The 27764-nt window shown below is 38.1% G+C and overlaps 4 protein-coding genes across 6 annotated transcripts in view; 1 reads left to right on the top strand and 3 right to left on the bottom strand.

Annotated features, from left to right (window-relative positions):
- rps19 (ribosomal protein S19) overlaps nt 1-27764 on the bottom strand; it is a 236409-nt gene that overhangs the window by 171023 nt on the left and 37622 nt on the right. The gene's annotated exons all lie outside the window — the stretch shown is intronic.
- LOC307171962 (uncharacterized protein) lies at nt 653-6115 on the bottom strand. Its single transcript, XM_079893926.1, has 3 exons — nt 5909-6115; nt 5197-5440; nt 653-4395 (listed from the first exon to the last, which is right to left on the bottom strand). Exons 1-3 carry the CDS (start codon nt 5927-5929, stop codon nt 3020-3022), a joined length of 1641 nt encoding a protein of 546 aa, XP_079750052.1. The 5' UTR covers nt 5930-6115; the 3' UTR covers nt 653-3019.
- nfkbid (nuclear factor of kappa light polypeptide gene enhancer in B-cells inhibitor, delta) lies at nt 10443-22743 on the top strand. Of its 2 annotated transcripts, none has more exons than XM_079895285.1 (12): nt 10443-10589; nt 14627-14763; nt 14851-14881; nt 14980-15203; nt 15309-15541; nt 16668-16773; nt 17554-17700; nt 17773-17824; nt 17906-18054; nt 18763-18879; nt 20822-20986; nt 21174-22743. In XM_079895285.1, exons 1-12 carry the CDS (start codon nt 10574-10576, stop codon nt 21243-21245), a joined length of 1449 nt encoding a protein of 482 aa, XP_079751411.1. In that variant the 5' UTR covers nt 10443-10573; the 3' UTR covers nt 21246-22743. The 2 variants fall into 2 exon arrangements, with proteins under 2 accessions (XP_079751411.1, XP_079751412.1); XM_079895286.1 differs by lacking the exon at nt 10443-10589 and adding an exon at nt 12809-12972.
- fxyd7 (FXYD domain containing ion transport regulator 7) lies at nt 23407-27210 on the bottom strand. Of its 2 annotated transcripts, XM_079895800.1 has the most exons (7): nt 26855-27210; nt 26711-26773; nt 25490-25528; nt 25099-25173; nt 24711-24738; nt 24095-24135; nt 23407-24001 (listed from the first exon to the last, which is right to left on the bottom strand). In XM_079895800.1, the coding sequence occupies exons 2-7, from the start codon at nt 26724-26726 to the stop codon at nt 23982-23984; spliced, it is 219 nt and encodes a 72-aa protein (XP_079751926.1). In that variant the 5' UTR covers nt 26727-26773; nt 26855-27210; the 3' UTR covers nt 23407-23981. The 2 variants fall into 2 exon arrangements, with proteins under 2 accessions (XP_079751926.1, XP_079751925.1); XM_079895799.1 differs by having other exon boundaries at nt 26711-27210.

Below are 27764 nucleotides of genomic sequence, written 5' to 3'. Positions count from 1 at the left end.
CAAATTTGTAGTGATATTTCAGCTGCTGAGACAAATTACTGCTGAGCCTAGACCTATTTAATATTTAATTTTATATGGAAAAGTTTCATGGGTTTTCTTTACCTTTCCTTTCATGAAGCTGAAGTCGATAGCCTAAACGTTTGAGAATTTGAACAAGATAGAAAAAGATCTGGGGCGAGTTTAATATTAGGCCTACCTTCTCTTACCTAAGTAGCACTGAACTGAAGTGCAGAGAAATAATAATAAATGTAGTTTAGAACCTACTTAAATAGTTGTCTATTAAATAATAAATAGCCTAGGGAATTTGAAGAGGGCAGAACAGCAGCTAGGGCACAATGTAAATTCACTTGTCTCAAGTTCATTGGCCTTAAAGGAATTTCAGGTGACTGTAGGTGACTCAGCAATGGTGACTTCTTCAGGAAGTACAAGTAACTACAATTTTAGTTTTGAAATGTGTCAGAAGTAGCTTATTTGTTTGTTTGTTGTAGACAACGATTCATGTCTCATATTGGAAATGTAATGCATCATACCAAGACATGGTTCAAGGGTTCTGCTCTGAAAGGCACCACAGATGTTAAAAGATATTCAACAAAACAGAATACATCAGTAAACTATACTGATATCACTAGGGTCACAAATGTAAAGTTCAAATAAGGTCCATCAACATTTATTTTTGTTGGTATGTGTACACAATGTAGACATGAGCTGAACTGACAGATGTACAAAAATGATCTGATGTTCTTGGGTTGAGAGGTTACAATCATTGATCTTTATGATCGACCAACCACATTCACAATACCACATAAGGAGGGTTCATATATAAATGGTGTAGTAATGCTAAAGATACAAAATGGACAACATTTTTCCCATTACAGTTTTGCCAAACTTTAATTCTGAGTAATAATACAGAGATATCTAAAGATATCTTTGACAACAAACCTTTGACCAACTGTGAAAATGGCAGCCCCTTGACTCTTGCAGTCTTGCGTACTGTCAGTCCCTGCATACAGTAAGTAACAGCAGGTAAATCACATGTCCAAATGATGTCATAATATTCATCCCCACACAACAAGCTGAAATGCATTTAAATATGGCAAGAGATTCATTTCATTTAAATACACATTTATAGAACAGTTGTAGCAATTGATGGCCATATTTGATTTTTGACTGCTATGGCCAGAATCTAAATATTTGTCTTGGTTTGCATGTGCTTTGCGAGATTCCCATTAAGAAAGGCACTATTACATCAGCCGATGCACAACAGAGAACTTACTCTGTCTATTTTAGGCCTACTTTTTCCCTTATGTTAAAACCTAAGAAATTATCCAACCAGATTTTTTTTTTAATTATCCAATTCATCATCAAGACAGCATTCGAAGTTAATTTGGACACTAAAAAGAAATATTAAAAGCAACAACAAAAACTAGCAAAACTACAAAATTTTTGCACATACATGCATAAAAAAGTGCTAAAAAGTCAAATAAAACACTTTTCCACCATCATGCCAAATGGTTGTAAGCATTTCAGACAGTTTGATACAGTATGATTATAATCTGTTCCTACACTTGGATTTCTCACTACATTTAGCTAACCGTACTCAGGACAGGAGAATCATGCTGGTGGAACGGTTTTATTGGCATGAGACTTACGACTGGTCGCTTGTCAGTAAACCTAGCATCCTTCCCTTTGCTTTCTGGTAACCTTTCAGCCTGATGGTGGAAAAACTAGTACTGGGGCCGGCGGTTGCATGAACCGCTAAGACTAGTCTTACAAGTTAGTCATCAAATGTTTTTCTTGAAGACTTTTTAAATGATTAAAAGTCAAAAATTACTAAATTATTTTTTAAATTTAAGGTAGATTGGCCTAATTTGATACCGAAAAGTAAGACTAACTGCTAGTGGGTCATACTAGACCATAAGACACTGTCTTAACATAATGTTTATGCAGCTGGCCCCAGGTTTTGTAACGTATATATACGTAAATACCCTAAAGGCCCGTTCACACCAAGGACGATAACTATAAAGATAACGATAAAGATATAATTCTAAAAATCGTTCTCCATATTAAAGAATAACAGAGTTCACACCACAACTATAACGATAAAGATATGAGGAACGATATCGTTGGGATCACTTTCAGAACGATTTTTTTCCAGCTGTCGAACGATAAAACACTGACAGCCAATCAGAATCCACTCTAATTTAAAGGTCTCGCGCATTTAAAATGGATCTGGATCATCCGGGCGCGCGCGTGCTTAGAATAAAAAGACCGTTATCGGTCGTTGGTGTGGACGCATATACATAGTATATCTTTATCGTTATCTTTATAGTTATCGTGCTTGGTGTGAACGGGCCTTAATACTTAAAATGTAAATACCTTTACACTGATAGGCAACGCTTCTGATTTAATGTTTAAGGTGCAGTTACAGGTTGTCTCAATTTAGCTTTTAGAGGCACAAATAACAAGAAAAAGAATCGTACATTACCAAAACAAGATTTCGCTTGTTAAGTCGGACACCACGCATCACCATTTCTGGATCCAAATGCTCATCAAATGGCAAAAGCAAACAACAAACAATGCTAGCTCACTGTGTGTGGTTATACTACTGAACAATCACAATCCTAACCTTTATCTCTGTACCGAAATCTCAGATGGCCAGACAGTGATTCATCTTTTATGAATCGTTAAAATATTGGTGCCTGGGACACTGTGAGTCCAGAGATAGTAGTGTTCGCCACAAGTTTTTAACTTAGCTTAATTTGAATAAATATTGCTCATAAATGTCTGTTGAGATAGTACTCAATTGAAATGTATAGTTCCTTGGACCAAGAAACAGTGTTTCTTGTGTCACGAGTCATGACTTAACAAGCGGATAGTCAATGTGAGGGGACTGACATCAGCTCTTGGCGTTGTTTATGTTTCAGGCTCAATACCTAGCTTAATACATTACATATTAAAGTTGCCTTTTTTCTTCCCTCTCTTTTTAAAATTCAGATTCAGAATTGTTTGCTGTTGTTGTCTAATCTTTAATTTTATCCGAGCTGCTCTCTTCCTTCTCTCTCTCTTCCGAAGAGTAGTGTTGCAACGTCTGGTGTCTGTTTCTAGACGGAGCATCTGGAAAGCGTTGTCCGCAGTCCTCGCAGGCATACGGAAGAGCGGATTTGTCCCCATCCCCACTCAACTGCTCTTTACTAGCTGGACTCTTCCCTTCCATTTGCCGGAGATGAATCTGGTTGAGACTGGAGGCTTGAATTCTCTGGAATTCTGAAACTGTGGACGACGCAGAGGCAGCCAGACTGGGCCTGCCAACAGAGTTGGGCTCCGTCACGATCCCGTGAACCGTGCGGTGATGAAAGCGGATGCCGGAGCGGTTCGAAAAGCTCTTCCCACAGAGGCCGCACACGAAAGGCCTCTCGCCGGTGTGGATGCGAGTGTGGATTTTCAAAGCCCCAGACTGAGTAAAGCACTTTCCACATTGACCGCAGCGGTACGGTTTCTCCCCCGTGTGAATTCGCTGATGCGCTCTTACCCCAGCCAGGTGAGGGAAACCCCTCCCGCAATAAGAACAGGTGTACGGCCTCTCTCCGGTGTGAATGCGGCGGTGAATCTTAAGTGCCCCTGACTGGCTGAAACTCTTGCCGCAGTCGGTGCAGATGTACGGTCGGGCGCCAGTGTGCACGTTGAGGTGGATGCGCAGATTGCTGTGTGAGTTGAACGCGCGTCCGCACTCTGCGCACAGGAAGCCGCCTGCTTTGGATGCGTGCTGAGTTCGCTGGTGCTGCAGTAGTTGAGACGGCCGCGGAAAAGAGGCATTGCAGTGCATGCACGGGAGCTGCTGCAGGCCCTCCTGCTGAGCGTGACCCTGCTGATGCCGCAGGAGCTCGGCGCAAGTGGGGAAGGAGCGCTGGCAGGACAGGCAAGGGAACGTACATGATGTGCAGGTGGTGATCGGGCAGTGATGGTGGTGGTGATGGAAGTGATGGTGGGCAACATGTGCATCTGGGTCCTTTTGTTGACTTAGAAGTTGGCTACAGGTTTGCAAGCCACGGTGGCAGCATAGACATGCAAAGGCCTGAACAGGTGGGACACTTGTGGACTCGGGATTTGCCTGAGGGATTGGGCTGTGTGTGCTAGTGCCTTTGTCTTCCTGTTGCGGGTGATTAGATGTGCTGCTGGGCTCTCTGTTTTCCTCTTCCAGAGAGAGACCCAAACCTAGACACAATCCCAGGCCGACAGGGCTGGGCTCTTTGGCCTGCTGTTGCGGGGTGGATTGTAGGGGCAAAGGTGGCTGGATCTGTGAGGCCGGGCTGGTTCTGGGTTTCAGGGTCTGGATTGAGGAACTAGAAGTAGATGAGGAAAGAGGGCAGCCAGGACATGTGCAGGAACGATGTTGAACTACAAAAGAGGGAGATGAGAATGCACAAAATTATTAAGCATAAATCAACCGAGTGACGAGTTTAAAAAAAAAGAAGAGGCAAACATGATTAAACTAAATATGAAACTATTTCCTTGTATGGTTAGGAACTGAGAACCAGTTGTTATTCAGAAGAATATGTACTTCACTGATTGGTTACAGGAAGTAGTTAGAGCTACATAAAGTAGTATTTTATACAAATAAATGAAGTATTTTAGTATCTTTATTTATTACACCGCTCTCTGGAATATTTGATTCTGTTTTTTAGTGTTATTACTGTCAAATGTTTCTGAATAATGACTGTTGTCCAGAGAAACGCTGTATAACTGACTGCTCATCCATATTTGGGAAATGTTTCATATTATATGAAATATTGGTTTCACAAAAATGGATGAGCCTCATATCAGATAATCATGGTCCTAATCACCATGTCTGGATTTACTTTCTTTTTACAAATTATTGGATTGCATTTATGCTGCCTCTGATCTGCATTAGAAAGTCTGAGAATTTTTGTAGCAATAATAATATATTAAGTATTTTTAATATATATTAAATGATTAATTACATTTATTATTTGCTGTGTCTGTCCTGGTTGAATCAGGCAATGATCTCATCATTTGGCCACAGCTGCAGAGGCCAGTAAATTCAATAAGTAAGTGCCTCTAAAGTAGCCGGAATAAATCAATTCTGCATGTTTCGCAATCCTACTTCAAGAGGATAAGTGAATTGCCATTTAATTATAACACAATTGTACTGTACAGTCTATTGTAATATTTCCTCACCATGGCTTTCATGGTCTCTGGGCTCTTTTTCCCTTTCCTCAGAATGCAGACCAAACCGGACAGCACTTTTCACCTGGCTCTGTCTGGATGAAGTAGACTGGGGGGGATGAGAGACTTTGGGCCAAGCAGAACTCAGTGTCTCCTCAGTACGTTGCTCTCTCAGTTGATGACCAGAGACCGAAGCACTTGCTGCCATAAGGTCACCAATGAAGTGATGCATATCCAGCCATGAGCATGCACCAGCCTGCATTAAATAATATTAGTAGTAAATAAATAATATTAGTCGTAAATACTATAACTGCAGTATATTTTAATATATGATTACAATAAATTTATACTATAATAGGACCTAAATCAGTGTGTCAAATTGCTGCATATGCACAATGCATACTGGATTAAAGAGCAAATAAATAAGAAATATATCCAACAAGCATAGGCATAACGGGGTCATAAAACAAATCACATCATGAGAAAAGGACACCTTTAGGTACGCGTAACAAGATATGCCACAAGCGTTAAGCGTACAATATCAAGCGATACATTGTACTTTATAACAAAACATTTGCATTGATCCGTATCGCATGCTATTATGCACGCCAATAAAATGCTTCCGTCTGCGTTTTTTTTTTTTCATTAGTATTTCTCCAAGCCATGAAACACATTACACGCCCCTTTTAAGGCTACTTCCTCGTGTTTATTTTGGCATACTCACTGCGAGTCTGTCTTTGTCCATCTGTGGCGCGCCTTTACATAGTCGAGTGTGCAACTGTATTCATATACATTTATGATTAATGGCAGTTTTCTGTACTTAAGTGAACCGACAAACGCAGGTTAATCATAGTTGTCTCTTGACTCTACTGCCCTACTTTTTGTTACAGTCTAGAGCTGCTCATAACGCCATTTTTCCATCGACGGCAGTGTATTTCCGGGATATGAATCATGTGACTACATTCCTAGTTTCTTTACCCATACTCTGTACCGTGGTCATAGCCTACCACAATAACCTATATATTAAAATGAGATTTAAAAAAAAAAGTGGATAACACTTTATTTTACAGTGTCCTTGTTACATTTGTTACTTACCATAGTAGTAACAGTAAATTATAACTAACCCTCAACCAAATCCTAATCCTACCATAACCCTATAGTAAGTACATATTGCTAATTATTATTACTCAAATATATGACACCTTAAAATACACCAAAAAAGTGTCTTATTTTGTTCTGATTTAGTTTATAAGGACTGTGGTATATCTATCACAGTTTTAGTTAAGAAACAAAAGCCTATCTGTTATCGTTTCTTGTAAACATCTCTGTGTTAAATAAATGAACACTTTTGTCCAGTGCAAATACAAGCCTGAAAATTGCTATTTATTATTAATATTCTGTGATTAATATAATATATAAGCTAGCAGTCCAATACAGTATCTTGAATGCTATAAAGATTTTGGTGTCTGTTACAGAGGTCTGACAAGCTCTACAGATCTCATAGCGCATGCGTCCCACTAGCCAACACAGAACAATTCTATTTTGGTCAGGTTGTCACACAATTGTTTTTGATGATATCACACACCCTTTTCTGTCAGAGGTCTGTCACACTCACGAATAGTAAGAACGAAGGTGCCAGACTTGCCGCCTCTTTCATCAGACATAGGCATATATCTCTGATTTCCTGTTATAGTAGCTACATTTTGTAATGAATGGTGTGACTTAGTCATTAATGGGCAAATAATGTACCCTGGAAACTGTTAATTTCCATTTCCAGTACAATGAACACCCAAACCTCTTGTATCATTGTCGAGAACAAGTGATGCAGAAGAGTGATGTTGACAGTGCCACTCTACTCTGTAACATTGTCCCTTATGACTGAACTGCATGGCACTATGATAGTAAGAAAAACTAAATAAAGAAGAACAATAAAGAGCTATAAGGAGACTGAATTATGGGGCCTTAACTGCTCTCTAATAGTCACAAAAGAAGTTCTGGCATTCACATGTGAATGGACATCAACAAGAATATGATGCTCATGTTAATCTGCATATTCTATGATTTGTGTTTCAGTTGAATATATTTTTATATGATCGATTTAAAACATTGAATTTAGAACATTATTCTTATTTTCAATTCACATATTTTCTGAAAAGCTGTTAGACTTTATTCATATTCAACAGTGCATTCATAGGATTTAGTTTCTTTATAACATGATGTAATGAAATGTTGTTTATGCCACATTATGGTGCACCTAAATTTAACTCAATTATTTCAAGGCATGCATGTAGATAATATGCTTGGTCACTAGATGGGGCAATTTTCCATGAAGACAGAAGTTATTTAGTCTCTTCACAGCCCAGCAGACTGGTCTAAATATAGCCTACTTGAATTCCAGTCCTCTTTTAGAAAAAAGCAATTTAAAAAAATTGAGCTGTAATAGCCATAACACCTTGATGTTGTTTACTTAAAGGGCCCATGGAGGGGCTCTCAATCGTACACTTGAAGTTCTACAGTTGTTTCACACTGAGGCTAGTCAAATTACATAGCCTACTACAGGAACAAGCTAATGAAGAGTGGCCTTGCAGCATTTGAAATTTGCACATCTCTCCAGATTTTTAAAGTGCTACTTCAGAATAAACTAAGTGTGCACTAATGCCTATCAGGATGTTTATTTAAAGCGAATAAGTGTGCTTATTCGCTTGTGTGCTTATTCGCAAGTGCACAGCAGTTGAGCTGCATAAGCATTTAAAGTTCTCCACTTTTTTTGCAGCTGGGGGAGGATGAGTGGGTGGAGGAGGCGTGAAGTAGCAGAAGACCATTTTGGCGTTGTGGTGAGAATGGAGGAAATGGACATGATGCTTAATTTCTGAGGCAAATAAGCAGATCAAAGTTGATTGTGGAAAAGGAAGTATAACAAAAATGGTGTAACAAAACTAACTTTACACAGATTAACTGTATTCTATGTTAAATTAATGTTAATTAAATTAATATATTAACCCTTGTATGGTGTTCGGGTCTGTAGGACCCGTTTTCACTTTTTGTCAAAAGAAAATTGATACGATTAATTATTTTTTCAACCTCAGACTCATTGGCCTTGGCTCATTTTCTGTGAAGAATATATATCAGAACACATTTTCAATGACCACACACTGTACACCCCCCCCCCCCCCCCCCTACACATTTACATTACACACAGGATGTTCGGGTCCACTGGACCCGGAGCTAATAAAAGTGTGGAAATTTTAGGTCCTGTGTTACTCTGTCCTCCTCCTGTCAGGGCCTGCTGCTATTGTGTGTGTGTGTGTGTGTGTGTGTGTGTGTGTGTGTGTGTGTGTGTGTGTGTGTGTTCTTGTATATGGTTTATGAGGACACAAATGTGTGTAATGACATTACCGCAGCGGTATTACAACATAAACATGGTTTATGAGGACATCTGTGTCCTCATAAACCAAACGGCTAAAAAACATACTAAATGGTGTTTTTTGAAATTCAAAAAAGGCCAAAAGTTGTCTGTGATTGGTAGGTTTAGGGGTAGGGTAAGTGTAGGGGGATAGATTATACAGTTTGTACATTAGAAAAACCATTACGCCTATGGAGAGTCCCCGCAAACCACATATCCGTGTGTGTGTGTGTGTGTGTGTGTGTGTGTGTGTGTGTGTGTGTGTGTGTGTGTGTGTGTGCATTAGTGTGCGTGAGTGTGTATGTGTGCCCTTGTTTATATTACATTGTGGGGACCAAATGTCCCCATAAGAATAGTAAAACCTGAGCCAGCGGTCCCCACTTTTCAAAAGGCTTATAAATCACACAGGATGAGTTGTTTTGAGAAAGTAAAAATGCAGAATGTTTCCTGTGATGGGTAGGTTTAGGGGTAGGGTTAGTGTAAGGGGATAGAATGTACAGTTTGTACGGTATAAAAACCATTACGTCTATGGAGAGTCCCCACAAAGATAGTGAACCAGACGTGTGTGTGTGTGTGTGTGTGTGTGTGTGTGTGTGTGTGTGTGTGTGTGTGTGTGTGTGTGTGTGTGTGTGTGTGTGTGTGTGTGTGTGTGTGTGTGTGTGTGTGTGTGTGTGTGTGTGTGTGTGTGTGTGTGCATGTGTGTGTGTGTGTGTGTGTGTGTGTGTGTGTGTGTGCGTGCGTGAGTGTGTGCGTGCATGTGAGAGAGAGATTGTGTGTAAGTGTGAGAGAGTGAACTACCCCTGCCGTTCCCGCACAAGGTTGCAATTCTTAAATGTGATCTAACAAAGATAAAGGGAAAATATTAACCATATATGCTGTTTATATTGCTTGTACTTGGGATGAAGTAAACATCTGTTGAGTATTTTAACATAAATTGTTTGATTATGTTGAATTAAAAACCCAGAAATGCAGCGGGTCCACCAGACCCACGAACACTGGCTGAGTAACAAAAATATGAACACCACACAAGGGATAGTTCACCCAAAAATAAAAATTAGCCCATGATTTACTCACCCTCAAGTCATCCTAGGTGTATATGACATTCTTCTTTTAGACGAATACAATCAGAGTTATGAGCATCCATCCATGATAAAAGTGCTCCACACAGCTCTGGGGGGTTAATAAAGGCCTTCTGAAATGAAGCGTTCGTGTAAGAAAAATATCAATTTAAAACTTTATCCACTAAAATAACTAGCTTCCTTGGATTTTTTAATATAACTCCGATTGTCTTCGTCTGAAAGAAGAATGTCATATACACCTGATGACTTAAGCGTGAGTAAATCATGGGCTAATTTTCATTTGTGGGTGAACTATCCCTTTAATTAGGCTATATTTCTCAAATGCAACAGAAACTATTCCAACATTAGAATCCACAACAATAACTTAAATACACCTCATCCATAATGATGCTGAAACATTTTCAAATTTTGAATCAGTAATTTTGACTCTTGACTCAAAATAATCATGAAAATATTTCACTTTACATAGAAATAATATTAAATACATGATTACATGTAATTACATGTAGCCTAATGTATTAATAACCACCTAAACATTACGAGGTTGTATTAAAGGTGTTAGCAAATTGTTTTAGTAGGCTACTTTAAATATCTATCTCGCACATCCTTATATTTGTTATTGTCACGCAAAGAAAGCACCCCGTGCTGCCTCTGTCAAGCTCAAGCTGATACACTTTCCTCCATTGTGTTTCACATCTTGTCATCATGGAGAGGGCGGAGCTACCGATGGGCGGGGTATGGGGGAAACAACGTGTTCTCTGTATACATAGTGGAACGTGCCGAAGTCAGTTAATAACAGGCAGTGACTCGAGGAGTTGACATTTATCAGAGGCTCCTCTGCGACTGACATCATTCATTTCACCTGGCGTGGGAGCCGAGAATTAAAGACAGCTAAAGGGATTCTGACATGCACTTTCAGAAATGTGAGTACGAAGACTTTTTATTAATATTTTTTATTTATAGCATTTATAGCTACAGCAGAAGGAATTGAAGAATATACGATTCGTGATTTTTGATTTGATGGAGTAAAAGGGACAAAAAAGTAGACTAGTCTAGCCTATGATAGCTTACGTTAAAGTGTTCGGGTTCCTATTAAACAATTAAACACTGACATAAGCGTTTACCAAGTCATTTATTAAAATACACATACCCTGTTAAATACAACTATTTAGCTGGAAACAACGTATGGAATACTACTTTTTCTCTTTCTGTTTGTATGATTTATTTTATGACGTAAGTTCAGTGGTGTATGACCGTTTAAAAATAGACATCTAATTTGAATAAAGGATCCCCCAACAACGTAGAGATACTGTCAGTCACTGAGTTCATTTTACGGCTATTTGGACAAACCCCTTGATAAATTACTCCTCCCTTTTAGACTTTCAGTTCCCGTTATTAATGGGCGTGGGTCTCATTTTTATAAAGAAAAGCTTGTGAAAAAAAATGATAGCGAAAAGAAAACTGTATAAGGAACTGTATAATAAAACTATAAAGGAAGGATTTATTATACAAGTACAAATGTCTCGTGGGATAAACCAAGTGTCTAGGAATAAACGGCAAACTAAGATTTTTTTAATGAGTAAATATATGTAGCTATGTGTAGTGAGGGGTGCGGAATCCCCGCGAGGACACCCGCGCGCGTGACTCATTGGCCAGGGGTTTCCGACTTTGAATTTACAAGATAGAGGTGCGAGGCTATCCCAGCCGCTGATGCCCACGCTTTCGGACATTTTAGGCATGAACATCAATGTTCTGTAGACTTGTGAAGACTTCGTGTGACCTTTAAAACTGTTGCGACAGATAGCAAAACCACTGTTATATTTTATATAGCCTAGCTATGCTAGAGTATATGAATAGCCTGTCAAGTGTTTCATGAGTAGCCTAGCGTTTGTAACACATTCTAAGCGTCTGTCAAACTTCGATATAACATTCCTACATGAAACTAATATAACTTAAACTAGTTAAGAATTCTGTTGTTACGGCATACCCCACTACTTATTTATGAACTTTGCTTAAAAATCAATTAGGGTCAAATCCCATGACCACTTTTTCCTAATTTCGTTTTATTTTAAATAAAATAAAATTAGAAAAAAAAAAAAAAAAAAAACAGACATAGCCTACATGAAACATAGGCTTGCGATTTTAAAAACAACTATGTGATATTCAACTCTCACTGTAAACCTATACTTTAATTTAACTATTTTGTACAATATATAAATGCCTTATAACTAGTCAACTAGTCATGATAATGATTTCACCCCCTCCTACACAATGTAAATAAATCACAATTTTATGCTACATATTGAGACATGGTGATATAACCTTAAGAATTTGTGTATCTGTCAAAACATTTTTTAAACTCCATTATTGTTTTAGCTCATTCAGTGTTTGACCAATGGTATTCTAACGTTTTTTCTTAAACTTTCAGAAATGTAGCAAATTTTTCTTTTAGTATTTCTTTCATTTGACTCTGCTATACATGCCACTGTACGTAATGTACACTGTCAAGCAGTACATTTTGAGATGGTGAGCTTTAAAAGTAACAGGCTGAGAAGTGGAGTAATTAAACTGGAATGGAGAACAAAACAAAAAAAGAAGACAGATAAGAAAAGGAATGATCCTCTCGAGGTTATGCCCAGTGGAATTTCCATGCTGATTACATCAAAGCCACCTTCCTCTTCTGAATCCCCTTTGCCATAAGAATTACTTAATGTTTTGGTGAAACCAGTTACTTTTCCTGTAAATGAATATCTCACAGAAAGCAATTCTTGTGTCTGAGCTATATATAGATGAATCAAACGAAACACTATTATTATAGTTAAGCTATATAGGTAAAACTATTATATCTGATTATCATGGAGGTACATAATATATACTCTAACTAGCCCATAAAATATAGTAAAATAAGTTAGAAGTGTTTCTCTCACACTGCATTTTGGGAAAGAAATATCTGTGAGTGAAGCAGTAATTTGATTAATATTTAAACGAGATCTTCCTTGTTTATTCCTGGTGGCTAGATTAAGTATTGCAGCTTAAACTGTGATCTATGCAGCTGATTTCGGCTCAGTACTGCCACTGTTTGACATCATCTGTTCATACACCTCTGCTGGGCCCCCTCAAAGGACGTATATACGTCAGATGCAGGAAGAAGATGTGGTTTGCCACGAAGAGCGTAACGGAGAAAAGGAAATAGTTACAGAGAATGTGCTTGTGATAACCGTCTCCATAGACGCAGGGTTTCTGATGAAGAAGACAGGTAGACGTGACCTCACCACCTCTTTTCCAAATGGAATACCTTCCTCACGGGTGAGAGGATGAGCATTACGCTCCTTCGGTGGAAATATCTTTCTTATCTCACGTTTGGGGTCAAGAGTTTGAAGAAACTTTCCTTCTTTCTGCTCTAGAATACGTAACTGAAGCCCACTGGAAACCTCCAATATTTGCATTCTTGTCTTTTTCAGTTTCTTTTAGTGACTAACACGAAGAAAATACATTTGTATGTCATACCGACACCTGCTATTAAAAACGGCCTTGGGGAAATCACATTACTGTAGAAATCAATCAGTTTCACTTGAGAAAAATACTACAACAATAAATGAAGTAAGATAGATATTTAGCAAGAAGTAAATGCTCATTTACTTGCTTAAACAAATCTCTTACATTTGCTGTGGCATTGTAAAACACATGTCTGGGATTTAATAGAAAGATTAATAATAATAATAATAATAATAATAAAAAAATCTCACCTTTCCTGAATTGATTAACTGTTGTTCATTTAAAAACTACAAATATTTAATAGCATTTATTTTCATTCTGAGGTATACATATGATTATTTGTATAACTGCATCTAGTTAATAAAGTTCCACAATTATATTATTGTAAAATAAATGACATACTTTATTAAGAAATCTTCATAAAGAATATAAACTTGATAATAGGCAAGGGTGCATGGACTCTCGCTTGATAAATCAATATCAGTTTAGAGATTTAATGAGACTACCGTTCAAAGGTTAGGGGTTGGTAAGATTTTTTTATGTTTTTGAAAGCAGTTTTTGAGTGTATGTAAAGTTTTAACTCAAAATACCCCACAGATATTTTTATATAGCATGTTAATATTGTCACTTTGTGAGGGTGAGCAAAAACGCATTGTTTTTGTGTCTGTCCCTTTAAATGCAAATGAGTTGCTGCTCCCGGCACAGAGGGCGGAGCTTCAAGTCCTTAAAAAAAGTCCTTCTTGTGTCCTTAAAATTTCAAAAACTTTTAGCCTTTTATGTTTAAAGTCAGACAATGATGGAGAGACTCAAGAAGAAGTGACAACATGTAGAATGCAACAAGATATTTCTGAATGGTTAATTGATGAATTTATGTAGTTTATGTGTAGTATCCTCTAGTCATTGATTAGCATATTCTGTCATGAAAATCTATAAATCGCGCTCTCGGGGGCGGGGTTTATGTAAATTCTAGGGTTGGTGATGTCACTAACCCAGGAGAAATGTCGTGTAGTCCCAACCAGTCGTTTGTTGTAGTCCTTAAAAAGCCATTTCTTTAAAAGAAATGATCGCCCTTTCCTTTGAACTTTGAGCGTCGTAACTTTGTAACTTCAAACTGCAACATTACACACTAACTAAAGTTAGAAAAGTGAAATCATAATTTACCACCCCTTTAAAAAAACTACTTTCTATTGTAATATTTTTAAAACTATAAATTATTCCTGTGATGAAAAAGCAGAATTTTCAGCATCATTACTCCAGTCTTCAGTGTCCCATGTTCCTTCAGAAATCATTCTAATATGCTGATTTACTGCTCAAGAAATATTTCTTATAATGATAAATGTTGAAAACAGTTGTGCTGCTGTGATACGTTTTCTGTGATTCTTAAACAGCATTTATCTTTACTTAGACTTTTCAAAGAAAAAAACATCATGATTAATATAAAAATGGTTTATTCCTGTGTCCGCAGCACCGAAGGAAAAGGCGTGTTACCCTCTGCCCACAGTGAAGAAACTCCTGGAGCAGAAGAGAAAGAGAGAGACCTCCTCAGCACCCCCCTCCTGCTCTACAGCATCTTATACTTCTGGTGGCGCTGCATCTGTCCCAGTCAGTCAAAGCTATTATACCTCTAAGTATGAATGTCTTGAGGCTGATATAAACGGCTTTAATCATCCTCCAAAATGTTTCCAACAGGTGTTGGCATCAGTACAATCTCCCACTGTCGGTGAGTCTGAGCATCTCTGCTAAATGAGGATTTTGCTTTTAAAATGGGACTCCAATGACATTTCAATTCTAAAGATTTCAATTCCCTTTCCTTTGCAGGAACCAGTGCAAGCTACACAGACATGGGCGCAGTTAGATACGACCGATGGGAAGTTTCCAGCATTCATCAGGCACATTCCTCCCTACAGCAGTGCAACCCTTTCTCGTTCATGCCCAGTCCCTCCACCGCAGCAAACTTTACCCAGACTGGACAAACGCTTGCCACTGGCTACAGCCCTCAGCACATGCAAGACTGCCAGGACGCCCAGACAACACAGCAATATGTAAGAGCTCTAAAAGTATTTGGGGTAGCATAATAATTGAAGGCTTCTTACATAATCATGTTCATTCGGTCAAGTTTTAATCCCATTCTCTGTCATTTCTCACAGTCTATAACAGAGTGCCCTGTAACTGCAGCCGGGACTGATATGACTGGGACGGTCCCCGTTCAGAGCTCAGGCTTGTGTTGGCCATCTGAATCCAGAGCAGAGGATCACACAAGCCAATACGTTCTCCAAGAGTTCAGGCCCCAAATGGATATGGCGAAGCTGCAGGAGGCTCGAGTCTTCCTGCAGAACATGGATTACAGTAGAACCACCTGGCAGGATGATGATGGGGACACGTAAGTCAAAGGAACATTTTCTGCATGTTGTTTAGGGTGGAGATATACTTCCACGGATTCGGTAACAGGGGGTCAGTTGGAAGAATGATCTGTAGCTCTGTAGACTTCAAATGAGTACACTACTGTTCAAAATCTAATTATATTATGCTCACCAAGGCTGCAAAAATACAGTAAAAACAGTGATATTGTGAAATATTACGACAATTTAAAATAACTGTTTTCTATTTTAATAAATGTTAAAACTTAATTTATTCGTGATGGCAAAAGCTTTTAAAAGATCTTTTTTTAATCAATGTTGTGCAAACCGTGATAGATTTTTCAGGATTGTTTGATGAACTGTAAAGTTCAAGCATTTATTTGAAAAATAAATCTTTTGTAACTTTGTAAGAGTCTTAACTGTCACTTTTCGATCTATTGCATCCTTGCTGAGCAAAAGTGTTTATTTATTTAAAAAAACAAAACAAAAAAAACCTTGCTGACCCTAAATTGATGGTCACGCATATAATCTCTTCTAGTAACCCCCATAAATTTAGGGCTGTTTAAATGCGTAGCCCTTTATTTTATTTTATTTTTTTATGAAAATGGGTCAATGATTTTAGTAAAATTAAGTAGTTTGGCATTATCGTTTATTAGTATTTCTTAAAAAAAAAACTTTTGTCACAGGATGTGAGACATGTGGAGTGACTGCCCAAAAACGTGATGATATTTATGAACGAATAATTCCTAATATTTCCATAAAAGAGTTTTTAAAGGATTAATATGTGTACACAAAAAAAGTTACTAAAATTTGCGACTTTTTCTTTAAAATTTTCTTGAAAAACCAAATGAAACCAAAATAAATACAGGGAAGTCATTTTTAATGTAGCAATTTTGTATGCTAAATAGAATTTGCAGTCTTATTTAGATACCTTCCAGTCATGTACACATACTGTCATTATGTAAATTGCTCGGTTAATGTATTCGCATTAGGTGTTTCACCAGAGGGGTCTTCTAAGGCCTTGTGAGTTTCTCAACTAATGAAACCACAGCATAAGCGCAAGTCCTATAGAAAAGTGACTCTAACTGAAAATAGAAAGGTTGTTAGACTGTAAATGAAAACTGAAACTTTGTTCTTCCTCTCTTTTAGGATTTTACATATCTACACTGCGAAAGGCCTGAGGGAATATGCTTTTGCTGCTGCGGAGAAACTTCGTGGACTGGGGAAGCTGGACTCTAAAGAACACAAGGGCAAGGTGAATATCACAACAAAATACTGTTAAAGGGCCCCTCATAATAGTGTGTTTCATTTATTTTCATTATACTTTTCATGTAGTGTGTAATAGAACTGTTTGTGAATGTAAAAGGTCTGAAAAGTTCAAAGTGCACAATAAATAGTTATTCTGTATGAACAGATTCTGAACTGCCTAAAACAAGTTGTCAGTAATTCCAGTCTTACTTCCTGAATAAACCTATGTAGGTTTGTAACAAATTGCATAATACCAGCCTATAGTCTTTACTGGCTGCCTGCGAATAACGTCTACTTTGACCCGCACTCAAACACTAGTTATAACTGATGCCTGGAAGTGTTTGGTTTGTCTTGTGTTGAGAATACAGTGTTTTCTGAGCTGCGAAAGCAAATCCACTTTGCAATACTTCCAAAGAATGAGATTGATAAGGTAAAACCAATGCCATCATTAAAGTTCGTATCAGTGTGTGTGCTAGAGCTGAGGAAGCCTCCAGAGCTGAAATTCAAATATGGTAATAGACATGCTCTTTAAGCGGTAAACCAATCACAACAGACTGAGCCATCTGACCAATCAGAGCAAAGTAGGCTTTCAGAGAGGAGGGGTTTAGAGAGACTGAATCCTCCTTTAATTGAGCCATTTCAAGTGCTGTGAGAAAAGAAGTGATGTTACACTGCTTTTTCTGACCTTGGGTGCATGTAAACCTATTGTAGGACACATTTATGATGCCCCAGGGAATTTGTATTATTATTAATGCACTCACTGACTTTTTGTTCCTTTGTATTCAAGACTGCTTTGCTGGTGGCCGTAACTGCTAATCAACCAGATATAGTCCAGGATCTTCTCTCTCTCGGTGCGGACATCGGCATCTGTGACGTCAACGGTCAAACTGCGCTCCATCTGACTGCCACCTACGGTTTCCCTCGTGTCATGGAGGTGAGTGACCACCCATATGTCAAATCATTCAAAATAACAAAAGCACGCATCAAAACCACTATGATTTTATAGGTTCTTCTCTTTGCTGGACTGCCAGTGGACCTGGAGGCTCGTAATTTTGAAGGTATAAACCTTTTCTCTATTAAGCATCACAGTTACATCTGAGGAAACAATAATATACAGCTCTTGCTTCTGCTAACTTTAGGTCTGACTCCTCTGCACTGTGCAGTGATCTCTCACTGTGCCACGATGAAGGCCTCCTCCTCATCCTCAACATGGCTAGTCGATGGCGGTCAGACTCAACTGATGTGTTTGCAGCTTCTTATAAATGCTGGGGCTTCAGTTCTCAGTCAGGTACTCAATTTAATCGCTTTTTAATCTATACCTTTTTTAGGATTATTTGAAGAATATAAAGCACAAAAGAACAGCTTTTATTTGAAGTAGTAACAGTATATATGTCTTATGTCACTTTGATCAATTGAATGCATCATTGTTGAATAAAAGTGTTAATTTATTAAATATCTAACTGACACAAAACTTTTGAATGGTATACTATATCAAACATATTTTCCTAATTTAATTAGGCTTCTACATAATGTGGAAGGGACAGTGAAATATCAAATAAACTTGTTTAGCTTTTGCTTACTTGCTATTTTATAATAATAAATATTTTAAAATAAACAAATGTTTTTGTTTTCCCTCAAAACTTCTTTTTAAATCAATATATAATTGGTGGGCACCTGTTGAAGGAACTGTTGCTGTTGTTGTTGTTTTTTCCTTACATGGAGTAATATTGCTAAGTTAGCAACAGCAAACACACAAATTACAGTTACTGACATTTACAAATTATAGTAGATATTTATAGGTATAGGAAAAGACAAGATATATTTCCCAAATGTTCCTTTCTAACAGACAGACAAACAATTGATTTTGTCATTGTTCCATATAGCGTGGTTTCGTTCTGAGAATGCCGCAAGAGGAAGAAACCTCATTCATGCCACGCCAGCTTTGATGTCGCTTCAGTTTCACTTTGTTGACAGACTATGCCTCTGTCTTTTTCAGGAAATCAAAAGCAACAAGACCGTTCTTCACCTGGCAGTGAAGGAGGGGAATATCCATCTCGTGCGCTTCCTTCTGAACCTCCAACTCTCCAATATGCAAGCATTCATCAACATGAAAGTGAGAAACATGATGACGATATTGTATTGACTTTCATTTACCTACGAAATCATACGTAGGTTTATCCACACTCCTCGTGTCGCATTAATCAAAGCCTCTGTGAAATTTAGACCAATAGAACTATTGTAGGTGTAAACAAGAAATTAAAGTTGAGTAACTAGCATTTCAGACAAAATATTGCTAGTTATTTTGTCTGTTTTTGTTCTGCCAGCAGAATTAGTTTTGAACAAACCAAAGCATATTTAAAGGGATACTTCACCGCTGGAAAGATGAATGTGTATTTAAATTGGGTCATTTATGTAGTAGAAATGTGAAATTATTTTAGAAGTTGGTGCCTTCTATACTGAGAAAAGCCAGAAAATGTATTTTTGGCTCATGTGGATGAAAGACAACAACTCCCAGAATGCACTTGCTTCGCTGCCCTACGAGGCCACTCCCAAGCCACGCCTACAGAGGGCAGTATCGAAAGAAATGATACAACTAGGCTACTAGTTGACTCGAAACTGAAAAGACGCCGTTTTATCGTGAGATCCCACCCCCTATGGGTGGGTTGAAAACATGCGGAACTAGCTCCTCCTACTGGCTGTAGTCTCTAGCCTCTGGCCAAAAAAGCCTCAGATGACGCAAAATTACGATTTTTTTTCTGTTTTTTTGTCAAAAAAAGCAAAATTCTGTTTTTTTCAGACACACAATACAGAAATCTCTCTTCTCAGGGAGACATTCAAAAATACTACCAGGTTTCTACTGATACAAAGCTTAATGCTAATCGGTGAAGTATCTCTTTAATTGCTGCTCGTCTCAGTTTAACAACAAGATGTAGTGACGTTTCATTACTAAATGAATATTTTTGATCCAATCGGTAAATCGAATGAATTGAATCAATGAAGTCACCTGTTAAGTTCCCGAATGAATCAGTGGAGTTTTTAACAAATCGTCTGAGTGACCCACTCATAAATAGGCTACAGTAATTTGTTTTGTTCCTGAATGATTCCATGTTTTTGAACAAATCGGTTGAATGATTGACTGAATCACTCATAAAAAACACCTGTTTCCTTCCTGAATGATTCAGAGTTCTTTTTTATGAATCAGTTGTGTGAACTACCCAGTGACTCACTCATACAGTAATTCATATAGTTCCTGTATGATTCCCTGTTTTTGGACTAATCAGTGGAATTATTCACTGAATCACTTATAAATACAATAACAAGTGTTTCGTTCCTGAATGATTATAGATCCTGTATGATTCCCTAGTTTTTGAACGAATCAGTGGAATGATTCAAGGAATCACATAAAAACAACCCGTTCCTAAATGATTCAGAGTTTTTTTTTTAATGAATCGGTTGAGTGAGCGACCCAGTGACTCACTTATAAATACTTTATTTGTTTAGTACCTGAATGATTCCATGTTTTTTCAATGAATCTACTAGCAAACAAAGACAGATGCTTTTTTGTTCCTGAAATAATTCGTATGTTTGATTGAATGGATGATTTAGGGTGGCATGGTGGGTCAGTGGGTAGCACTGTTTGCCTCACAGCAGAAGGTCCTCGCTTTGAGCCCTGGCTGAGCTGTGTGGAATTTGCATGTACTCCCTATTTTCTCTGGGTGCTCCGGTTTCCCCCACAGTCCAAAGTGTGTGAGTCTCAGTGTTGGGTTGCGTCAGAAAGGGCATACGATGTAAAAAGCTTTGTGGATAACACTGCTGGGGTGACCCCTGACGGGACGACTGTAGTAACTGTGCAACTTTCAGAAAGAGTCACTGAAAAATAACCACCACCTGTCTAGAGCACGCAAACATAGACAAGGCAAGCTCAGTGACAAGTCGCTCTGCCAATAAAATTCATGGACTATAATGTGATTTAAGCATTTATCCCATACTATAATGAATTCTAGTGCGTACAACAGTGTGACCTCATTATCTATATATTGTCTGTTTCCTCTCAGGCTCACGGACACACTGCCCTACACATGGCCGCAGGGCTGCACGGAAGCCCCTATCAGGAGGAACTGATCCGGCTTCTGCTGAGTCGTGGTGCTGATCCCAGCATCCGCAACCTGGAGAACGACCAGCCCGCTCACTTACTGCAGAGCGGAGACAAAGGAGAGAAAGTGAGAGGCTTTTATTTAATAACAACCGGTCTGCAAGGAATCATGTGTACAGTGCAGTGCAAACCATAAAAAAACATTCTCTTGTACAGTTTGATCGTGGCTCCATTGTTTTGTAACGCCATGGAATGAGAAGAACAGAAAACACACTAGCTCACTCCAATTTCCTCTCGCTCTTTCTCTCCCTCAGCTCAAGCTCATCTTGAAGAAGAAAAGTGCCTCCTCTAGGCGGCGTTTTACATCCTTACAGGACCAAGAATGACTAGGACTGATCAGTCCCAGCGTTCCCCACCTTCTCCAATAGAGGTCTAGAGCAAATAACAGTACGCACATGAAACATCAGTCTTGATAATACGATTAACTGTTCACCATCAAGATGTAGATAAGAACAATTATGGATTGAATGGACCTTTGTCAAATAATTTATACCAAAAAGAGCTTTTAAAATGAACCCAAACACAGTCGTCCTAGACTGGAATGAATCTAGATCATCTCTGGAGAGGGATGGGTTTATCTTCAGTATCCTTTTATGAGGATTTTCACCTATTGCATCATTTTAGCATGACAGTATATCTTTTTTTGAAGGATCATTCATCGATTCTGTACCATAAAGCTGCTTCCCAGTATATTTTAATGGCTGAACATCAGCATTTTTCTATGTTCCTGAATAGAGATTTCAATGAAATCATCAGGATGACTGTCAGTGTACCAGTCAAGTTTCCACCTTCAATTATAAACCATATTGGTTTGCTTACATGAACTTTTTAAACCACTGTATCAGTGGGATATTTGTATTTGTTTTCAGAAGTATTTATATGGCTTTTGGTTAGTGTGTGTTGCATATTATTCTCTGTGCTCTTGTTCATGTTACTTTCACTCAGGGGGAAAGGTCAGTTATTTATTTCATTGTTTGATGTGAATGACAGCAGTTCTCTGTGTAATGCACTTTTCTCAGCAGCACACTTGATGTCATAGTTGTCCTTACAGGAGATGTGTCACCCGGCCATGAATGTGAATGCGTTATTTTCATGAGTCATATACGACGGGGTGAAATGTCAGGGAGTTCTGAGGTAGAAAGGTACAGTAGTTTTGTCTTCAAGACCTTTCAGAATCAAGTCATAATCATTAATATGATTTAACAATGTTAATTCAGTGGAATAGTAAGGAAGGGTTTTTGTATGTGGGGATCGTGTCCATCTTGTATCAAGATTTCAAATATTGGAGGTTGTTGTTGTTGTTGTTGTTGAGTCAGAGACATGCATGATTCACCATGATGTCCCTATGGAAATTCAAATGAGGGAAAACACACGCTAATGTCACTTTCTTGTAAAACAAAGAGAGGACTGGGGATTTATGAGAATTAGTTTGAAAACAAAGTGCATTCATTTATGAAACTTTTCTCAATGTTTTAATAAATATCGCAAACACTTAATGAATGAAACCATCTGACAAAACCGAATTCTGTGAGAATATGAAGTAGCATTAAAATCTGCTTGATTGAATGTACAATCTTTTACAATATTGTTTATGAAGAGTGATATCATTATGATCAACTTATTCATGTATTTTTGCAAATTATTATTGTTTTATTAATGTGTTTGTGTGTTTTGCATTATGTCAACTGACCAAGCCAAACTAAGTAAAGCTAATCAAAGTAAAAACCAAGAATGAACCTCTATAACTCAGGATCTTTTTTTTGAGACAAATGTCTTTGGTATGTGACTAATATTTGGATGAATAATAAAAACGCATTTTCATATAACCGTATCGAACTCATCATTATGACTGCTGCTTAGTCATACTCAATAACGTCATTGCAAAGCATAATACACACACACAAAAAAACCTCTGCAGTATAATGGCATTCATAAGCATTCCTCCAAAAAAAGCACAGTGATTCATTATTCTAAAAGTTATATGGATGCTTTTCATTTATTAGTACATGAGACATAAATACATTCAGTTGCAATTAAATCAGTTGCTTTTAGTAACACTTAGTTTAGGAGTAAAGTATTAAACTCTAAAGTGCTTTGTTTACTGGAAAACAGTACACAAATATTCATGCTGTGACAATGAACATAAGATCATGTTTAACTCCAAGGTAAGGTTCCACCAGCTGCCCGTGAGGTTTTACTTAAATGTTAAGTTAGTAACTAGTTAGTTTGCAACTCTGTATTTGATTGTTGCACCATAAGTTCTTAAGGCAAGACTTTCTTAGTTTCTATGCCCTCCATAAAGTAATGCGCTCCTAATGATGTCTGACTTAACTGATCCAATAAACGGCCTTACAATTTGTAAAGGAAAAGATGTTGCATGTTTAGATTATCTTATACGGTTGTTGTCAAAACTGTAATTGGATGGAATGGATCCAATAGTATAATTCATTACACAAATAATAAATATGCAGGAACTAAAATAATAAATATAATACAAGACATAAATGCTAAAATTTTACAATTGTCTTACATTTTGTTGACACCTGCCATGCACAAATTACACAGGGCGACACATTGTGCATAGTTCCATGCTGGAGAGCTGCTAAGAAGTCGTTTATTCTTTATTAAAATGTAAACGAGTGTTCAATTCAATTTCATTATATCTGTCTAAAGGATTGAAATCTATTAGATGAAACATCTGTCATTCAATCAGTCTGCTAATCATTATTCATCTGCAAGTATTTCCAAAAAAATGCCTTTAGATCTAGCCCTCATATAATAAATCAAAATGAAAGCAAATGATTCATGCATAAGTCAAATAACTGCAGTCATATGAGGTGCATCATGAATGGTATCATTAGCACTATATAAACACAAAACGACATAATGAAGCACAAGTTCTACTGAGAGACCTAAAAATACAGCCACAGATCAGCATTTAGGCTGAGGTTACAAAAAGAGGTCAAGCGGGTTCTACTCTCCTCCACATTCTTGTAAGTAACTTTGTGAGTCTGAGCATTTCCTCTCTCACTATAATGAGCCGCCCCGTTGCACCATCCGCTTTACACCGTTTGAGGGGGAACTTTAAAGGAAAAAAAGGCGAAATCAATCAGGCGTTCAATAAATTCTGACGGTATTTTTGAGTAGAACATTAATTAATGTTGATGTGCTGTACCTTCTGTCTTTGGTGGCTGAGGGCCTTCCACTGGACTAGATCTGTAGTGGGGAAAAAATCATACAATTTATGCCAATAAGCCACGCTGGTCCATCTAAGCAATCCATATTTAGCAAGCATGCTCATCCGCATTAATCAAATGTAAGTATTGTCGGTTGATTTGTGTGCAAGGGCCTGACGATTCAGATCCTCTCAGGACGACATGCGGAGCATTTTATCAGTCTTGATACACACTGCCTACCCACACAAAGAGCACATAGTTCAGTTCTTAATTTGGGAAGCACAAAAACAACAAACTTTCTGCCGTCTTATTTTAACCATAACTTCAGTGTTTATAAGCACGACAGGCGTACATGAGGTCGTGTATGTTAAACGTGCTGTTGTTTGAATGAATAGACAGTGTAGGTGAGCTGAAAGAAGAAGCTGGTCAGTTCGAAAACCAATCGATTTAGAAACCAGGGGCTGCATTCAAACAGTAAAGGAGCTTTACAGAGAACACTCATGGCACCATCAATTCCATGTACATCTTTTTTCGGTCAAGACGTTTCCTCATCCTTTATACGGGCTCATTCCACATGCACAGTCAAGGCTGCACATTCGTGTGAAAACCGCTTACTTGGATTTCGTACATTTGCACTTTTTACCTGTTGGGGCAAAAAACATTTAGAGATGGTGAAATATGTCATTGAAAGGGACTTTGATTGGGGTCAATTCAGTTTCAGTTCAACCAGTTTGAAAGGAATGAATTCAGTCTCATTCAAATGAACCAAAATCTTCATATTGCAGTACTCAGACAAATGCTTTGGTGAATTGATTGTGTTCACTGCACTGATTGAAGTAAAATGGGATTGACTACAATCATTGTCAGGTGAATGCCACTCTTGATGATCCTTCGTGACCAGAAAATATTTTCAATCTAACATCACAGCCATTTACTATTATTTGCACTCATTCAGCACATCCTATATTACAAAATGTCTATGATTATTATGTCAGTGACTTACTCATAGCAATAAGAATTCCACCAACGAACATAATCACAGCTAGGATGACACCCGTGGTCCGCAACGTCTCGTAATCTGAGCTCAGAAATCAAGAGTGGTGACATACTCTGTTTTACTGACTTTCCCTCAGTTTCACAGACAAGGCTTAATCTAGTCCCAGACTAACATGCATGTTTGGAAGCAACTTGCATTCATATATCTGAAAATATGCCAGTGTCGTTGTTTTGTCTCTAGATGCACACCAGTATTGTTTTTTTCTAAAGCACGTTTATAAAAGCTACTTAAATGTCCTAATTGAACTAAGGCCTGGCTTAATCTAAGCCCTGTCTGTGAAACCGGGCCTATACGTTTTAAATAAATAAATAAGGCCATGCAATACTCAACTGCTTACCATAATGAAAGGCACTCTGGTCCAAATTCATGTATGACTCTGTAAATACATTGAAATATTTTTAACAACGCTGAAACAATAGAAACATCGAGAGATTTATGGACCTAGCAGCAATGTGATGCCAGTGAAGACGTGGAGTGAAGTAAGGAAAACAATGCAGGGGATAGAGTTCAGCACCATGGACAGATGCTGGTTTATTTAATCTATAAATATGGCAATAGTAGACTGGACTGACAGTCTATGAGCTCTAAAATAACGCTGAGACACATTCAGACTGCAATCGATTGAATTATTAATCACATAAACAGTGATTTCAGTTAGCTTTTGAGCATGGACGAGGTACAAGGCATGTTGCAAACTCAAGTGTTTTCAGCAGAAAGCGTCGGTAATTCGGGTGATTGATTATCTGCATAACGAGACTGCAAGCTCAGCGACAAGCCGGTTGGCTGTGCACGCGCTCTGAGAACCTGCAGTCTCCACAGGCGAGTGGACCTTCATCTAATGAGAATCAATAGAAAGCTGTTCAAACTGCCAATAGTCAGAGCTTTTATTACCTATATGGAGAGGGAGGGAAAGCAACCCACAAACTAACATGTAATATAGACATATTTGTAATATCTTTGGATTAAACAGGTTTTGTCTAGTGAACTGGCTCTATCGCAATGATGCGGTACTGAACTTCAGGGGTTTGCAACTGCTTAATTGGCGATTTTCAGCACCCCATTCACTCTTAAAGGGATAGTCCACCCTTAATTCATTTACTCACCCTTATGTTATTCCACTCTTCATTCTCATTGTATAGAAAAAAAAAGGTGAGTGAATGAGACTGCCATTCTTCAACATTTTGTGTTCAAGGGAACAGTCATACGGGTTTGACTATTTTCACAAAAAAAAATCGTGAATAATTAATCGAATCCATCGTTCAATAACGGCGCTCTCAAAGAATGCATTGCTCTCATTTTAAATGTATTAAAATAGTTTTAAAACAATACCATAGAAGTAGCCTATCAGCAGTAGTAGCCTACTCCAAAAAATTTATAAAATAAATCAGACTGCAATTCCCGAATATGCATAGGACAACTTCATATAGCCATACTCACGATTAACAGCTAAAGTCTCACTTATTTAACAGTGCACGTTCTAAAATGAGTTTGATTATTCATTATGCCACACCATGCAGTTTCATCTTTAAAAGCATACAAATGCAATAAATAGACAAACCTGTTGAAACTGCCATGACTGCAGTGCTCTTTCTAGACAAGGCTTCCTTGATCTTGCTACAGGCTGAAATTGAGCACAATGAATGAAGAGAAGAGAGCTTGGTGGAGCACTGCGTCGATGCTGGGCTTCGGGAGTTATACTTACGCCCCCTAGCGGTGCAGATCTGTCGGTGTTCCCTTTAATTCGGTAGGGGAAGCTCCCGGGTCTGGCGTTGGGTAGATAAAATGCACGCTGTCCAATGCGGTGAGGATCCTGAGCCAAACACCTCCCCCCCAACACCCCCCAGTGAATACATGCGACACACAGAACCCCACCTATGCAGCAACAGGACCGGGGTCTGCAGGAGGATAACCTCAGAAAGATTTGGGCGTGGATTGTGCGCCTCGGGATGCATTTTGTACGCACTCAAACAAAAGCCAGTATTCAAATGATTATCAAGAATTCTTCAAAGTGCAACGCCGATAAAATCCTAGATTGAAAGGTTGTATATGCGCTTAAACCATTCTGTCTAATAAGCGATTACTATCGAAAATAAACTCCGACCTCGATCTTATTTCACGGTTGCTTATAAAATAACGTACATGTGATTGAAACGCCGTTGTGTAAGAAAATTACAGCACAGTATATGATCTGCCAACACGAACACTGCAATAAATTAAATACAATATTAATTTATCTTTATAAATCTGCAATCAAGATTCCCTTTTGACTAGATATTGATTAATTTATTAATTTAGTTTTTAAAGTGTTCTCTCGTGTATCTCTTCGGTTCATTGTTCCTCAGGCTGATATTTTCGCCTTTTAGGAGTCCTCCCGTAAAATGCCATTTTTCTTAGCATTTGTTGTCGTAGTAATCAGTTTGAGTCGCAAGATGGCGCCAATGAGCTACCCCAAGTTGTGGCGATTTGGGGAGAAAAAAAAATTAATACGACACGCCGTTATGTTGCTATCCAACATTCATTCTACAGAAATATCTACTCGCACAATGACCAATTAGAATTAAATATCAGAGAACCGTGTATAATATTCAACATGCAGATTTTTTTTTTTTTTT

This window comes from Squalius cephalus (genome assembly GCF_949319135.1).
Source record: "Squalius cephalus genome assembly, chromosome: 15".
Classification (NCBI taxonomy): domain Eukaryota; kingdom Metazoa; phylum Chordata; class Actinopteri; order Cypriniformes; family Leuciscidae; genus Squalius; species Squalius cephalus.
Note: the sequence above shows the minus strand (reverse complement) of the source record. Positions and strands in the feature narration are given on the sequence as shown.

What these genes read in the sequence shown, in the direction of transcription:
- fxyd7 (XM_079895799.1), bottom strand. An exon ending in TGCAAATGTACGAAATCCAA is followed by an intron (nt 24,136 to 24,710) that starts GTAAGCGGTTTT and finishes TCCCCACTACAG; the next exon opens with ATCTAGTCCAGTGGAAGGCC. An exon ending in TCAGCCACCAAAGACAGAAG is followed by an intron (nt 24,002 to 24,094) that starts GTACAGCACATC and finishes TTTCCTTTAAAG; the next exon opens with TTCCCCCTCAAACGGTGTAA.
- nfkbid (XM_079895285.1), top strand. An exon ending in CAGGATGATGATGGGGACAC is followed by an intron (nt 15,542 to 16,667) that starts GTAAGTCAAAGG and finishes CCTCTCTTTTAG; the next exon opens with GATTTTACATATCTACACTG. An exon ending in GGAGGCTCGTAATTTTGAAG is followed by an intron (nt 17,825 to 17,905) that starts GTATAAACCTTT and finishes TGCTAACTTTAG; the next exon opens with GTCTGACTCCTCTGCACTGT.
- LOC307171962 (XM_079893926.1), bottom strand. Translation starts at nt 5,929, where the DNA reads ATGGACAAAGACAGACTCGCA. An exon ending in TGGACAAAGACAGACTCGCA is followed by an intron (nt 5,441 to 5,908) that starts GTGAGTATGCCA and finishes TATTTAATGCAG; the next exon opens with GCTGGTGCATGCTCATGGCT. An exon ending in CAGAGACCATGAAAGCCATG is followed by an intron (nt 4,396 to 5,196) that starts GTGAGGAAATAT and finishes CCTCTTTTGTAG; the next exon opens with TTCAACATCGTTCCTGCACA.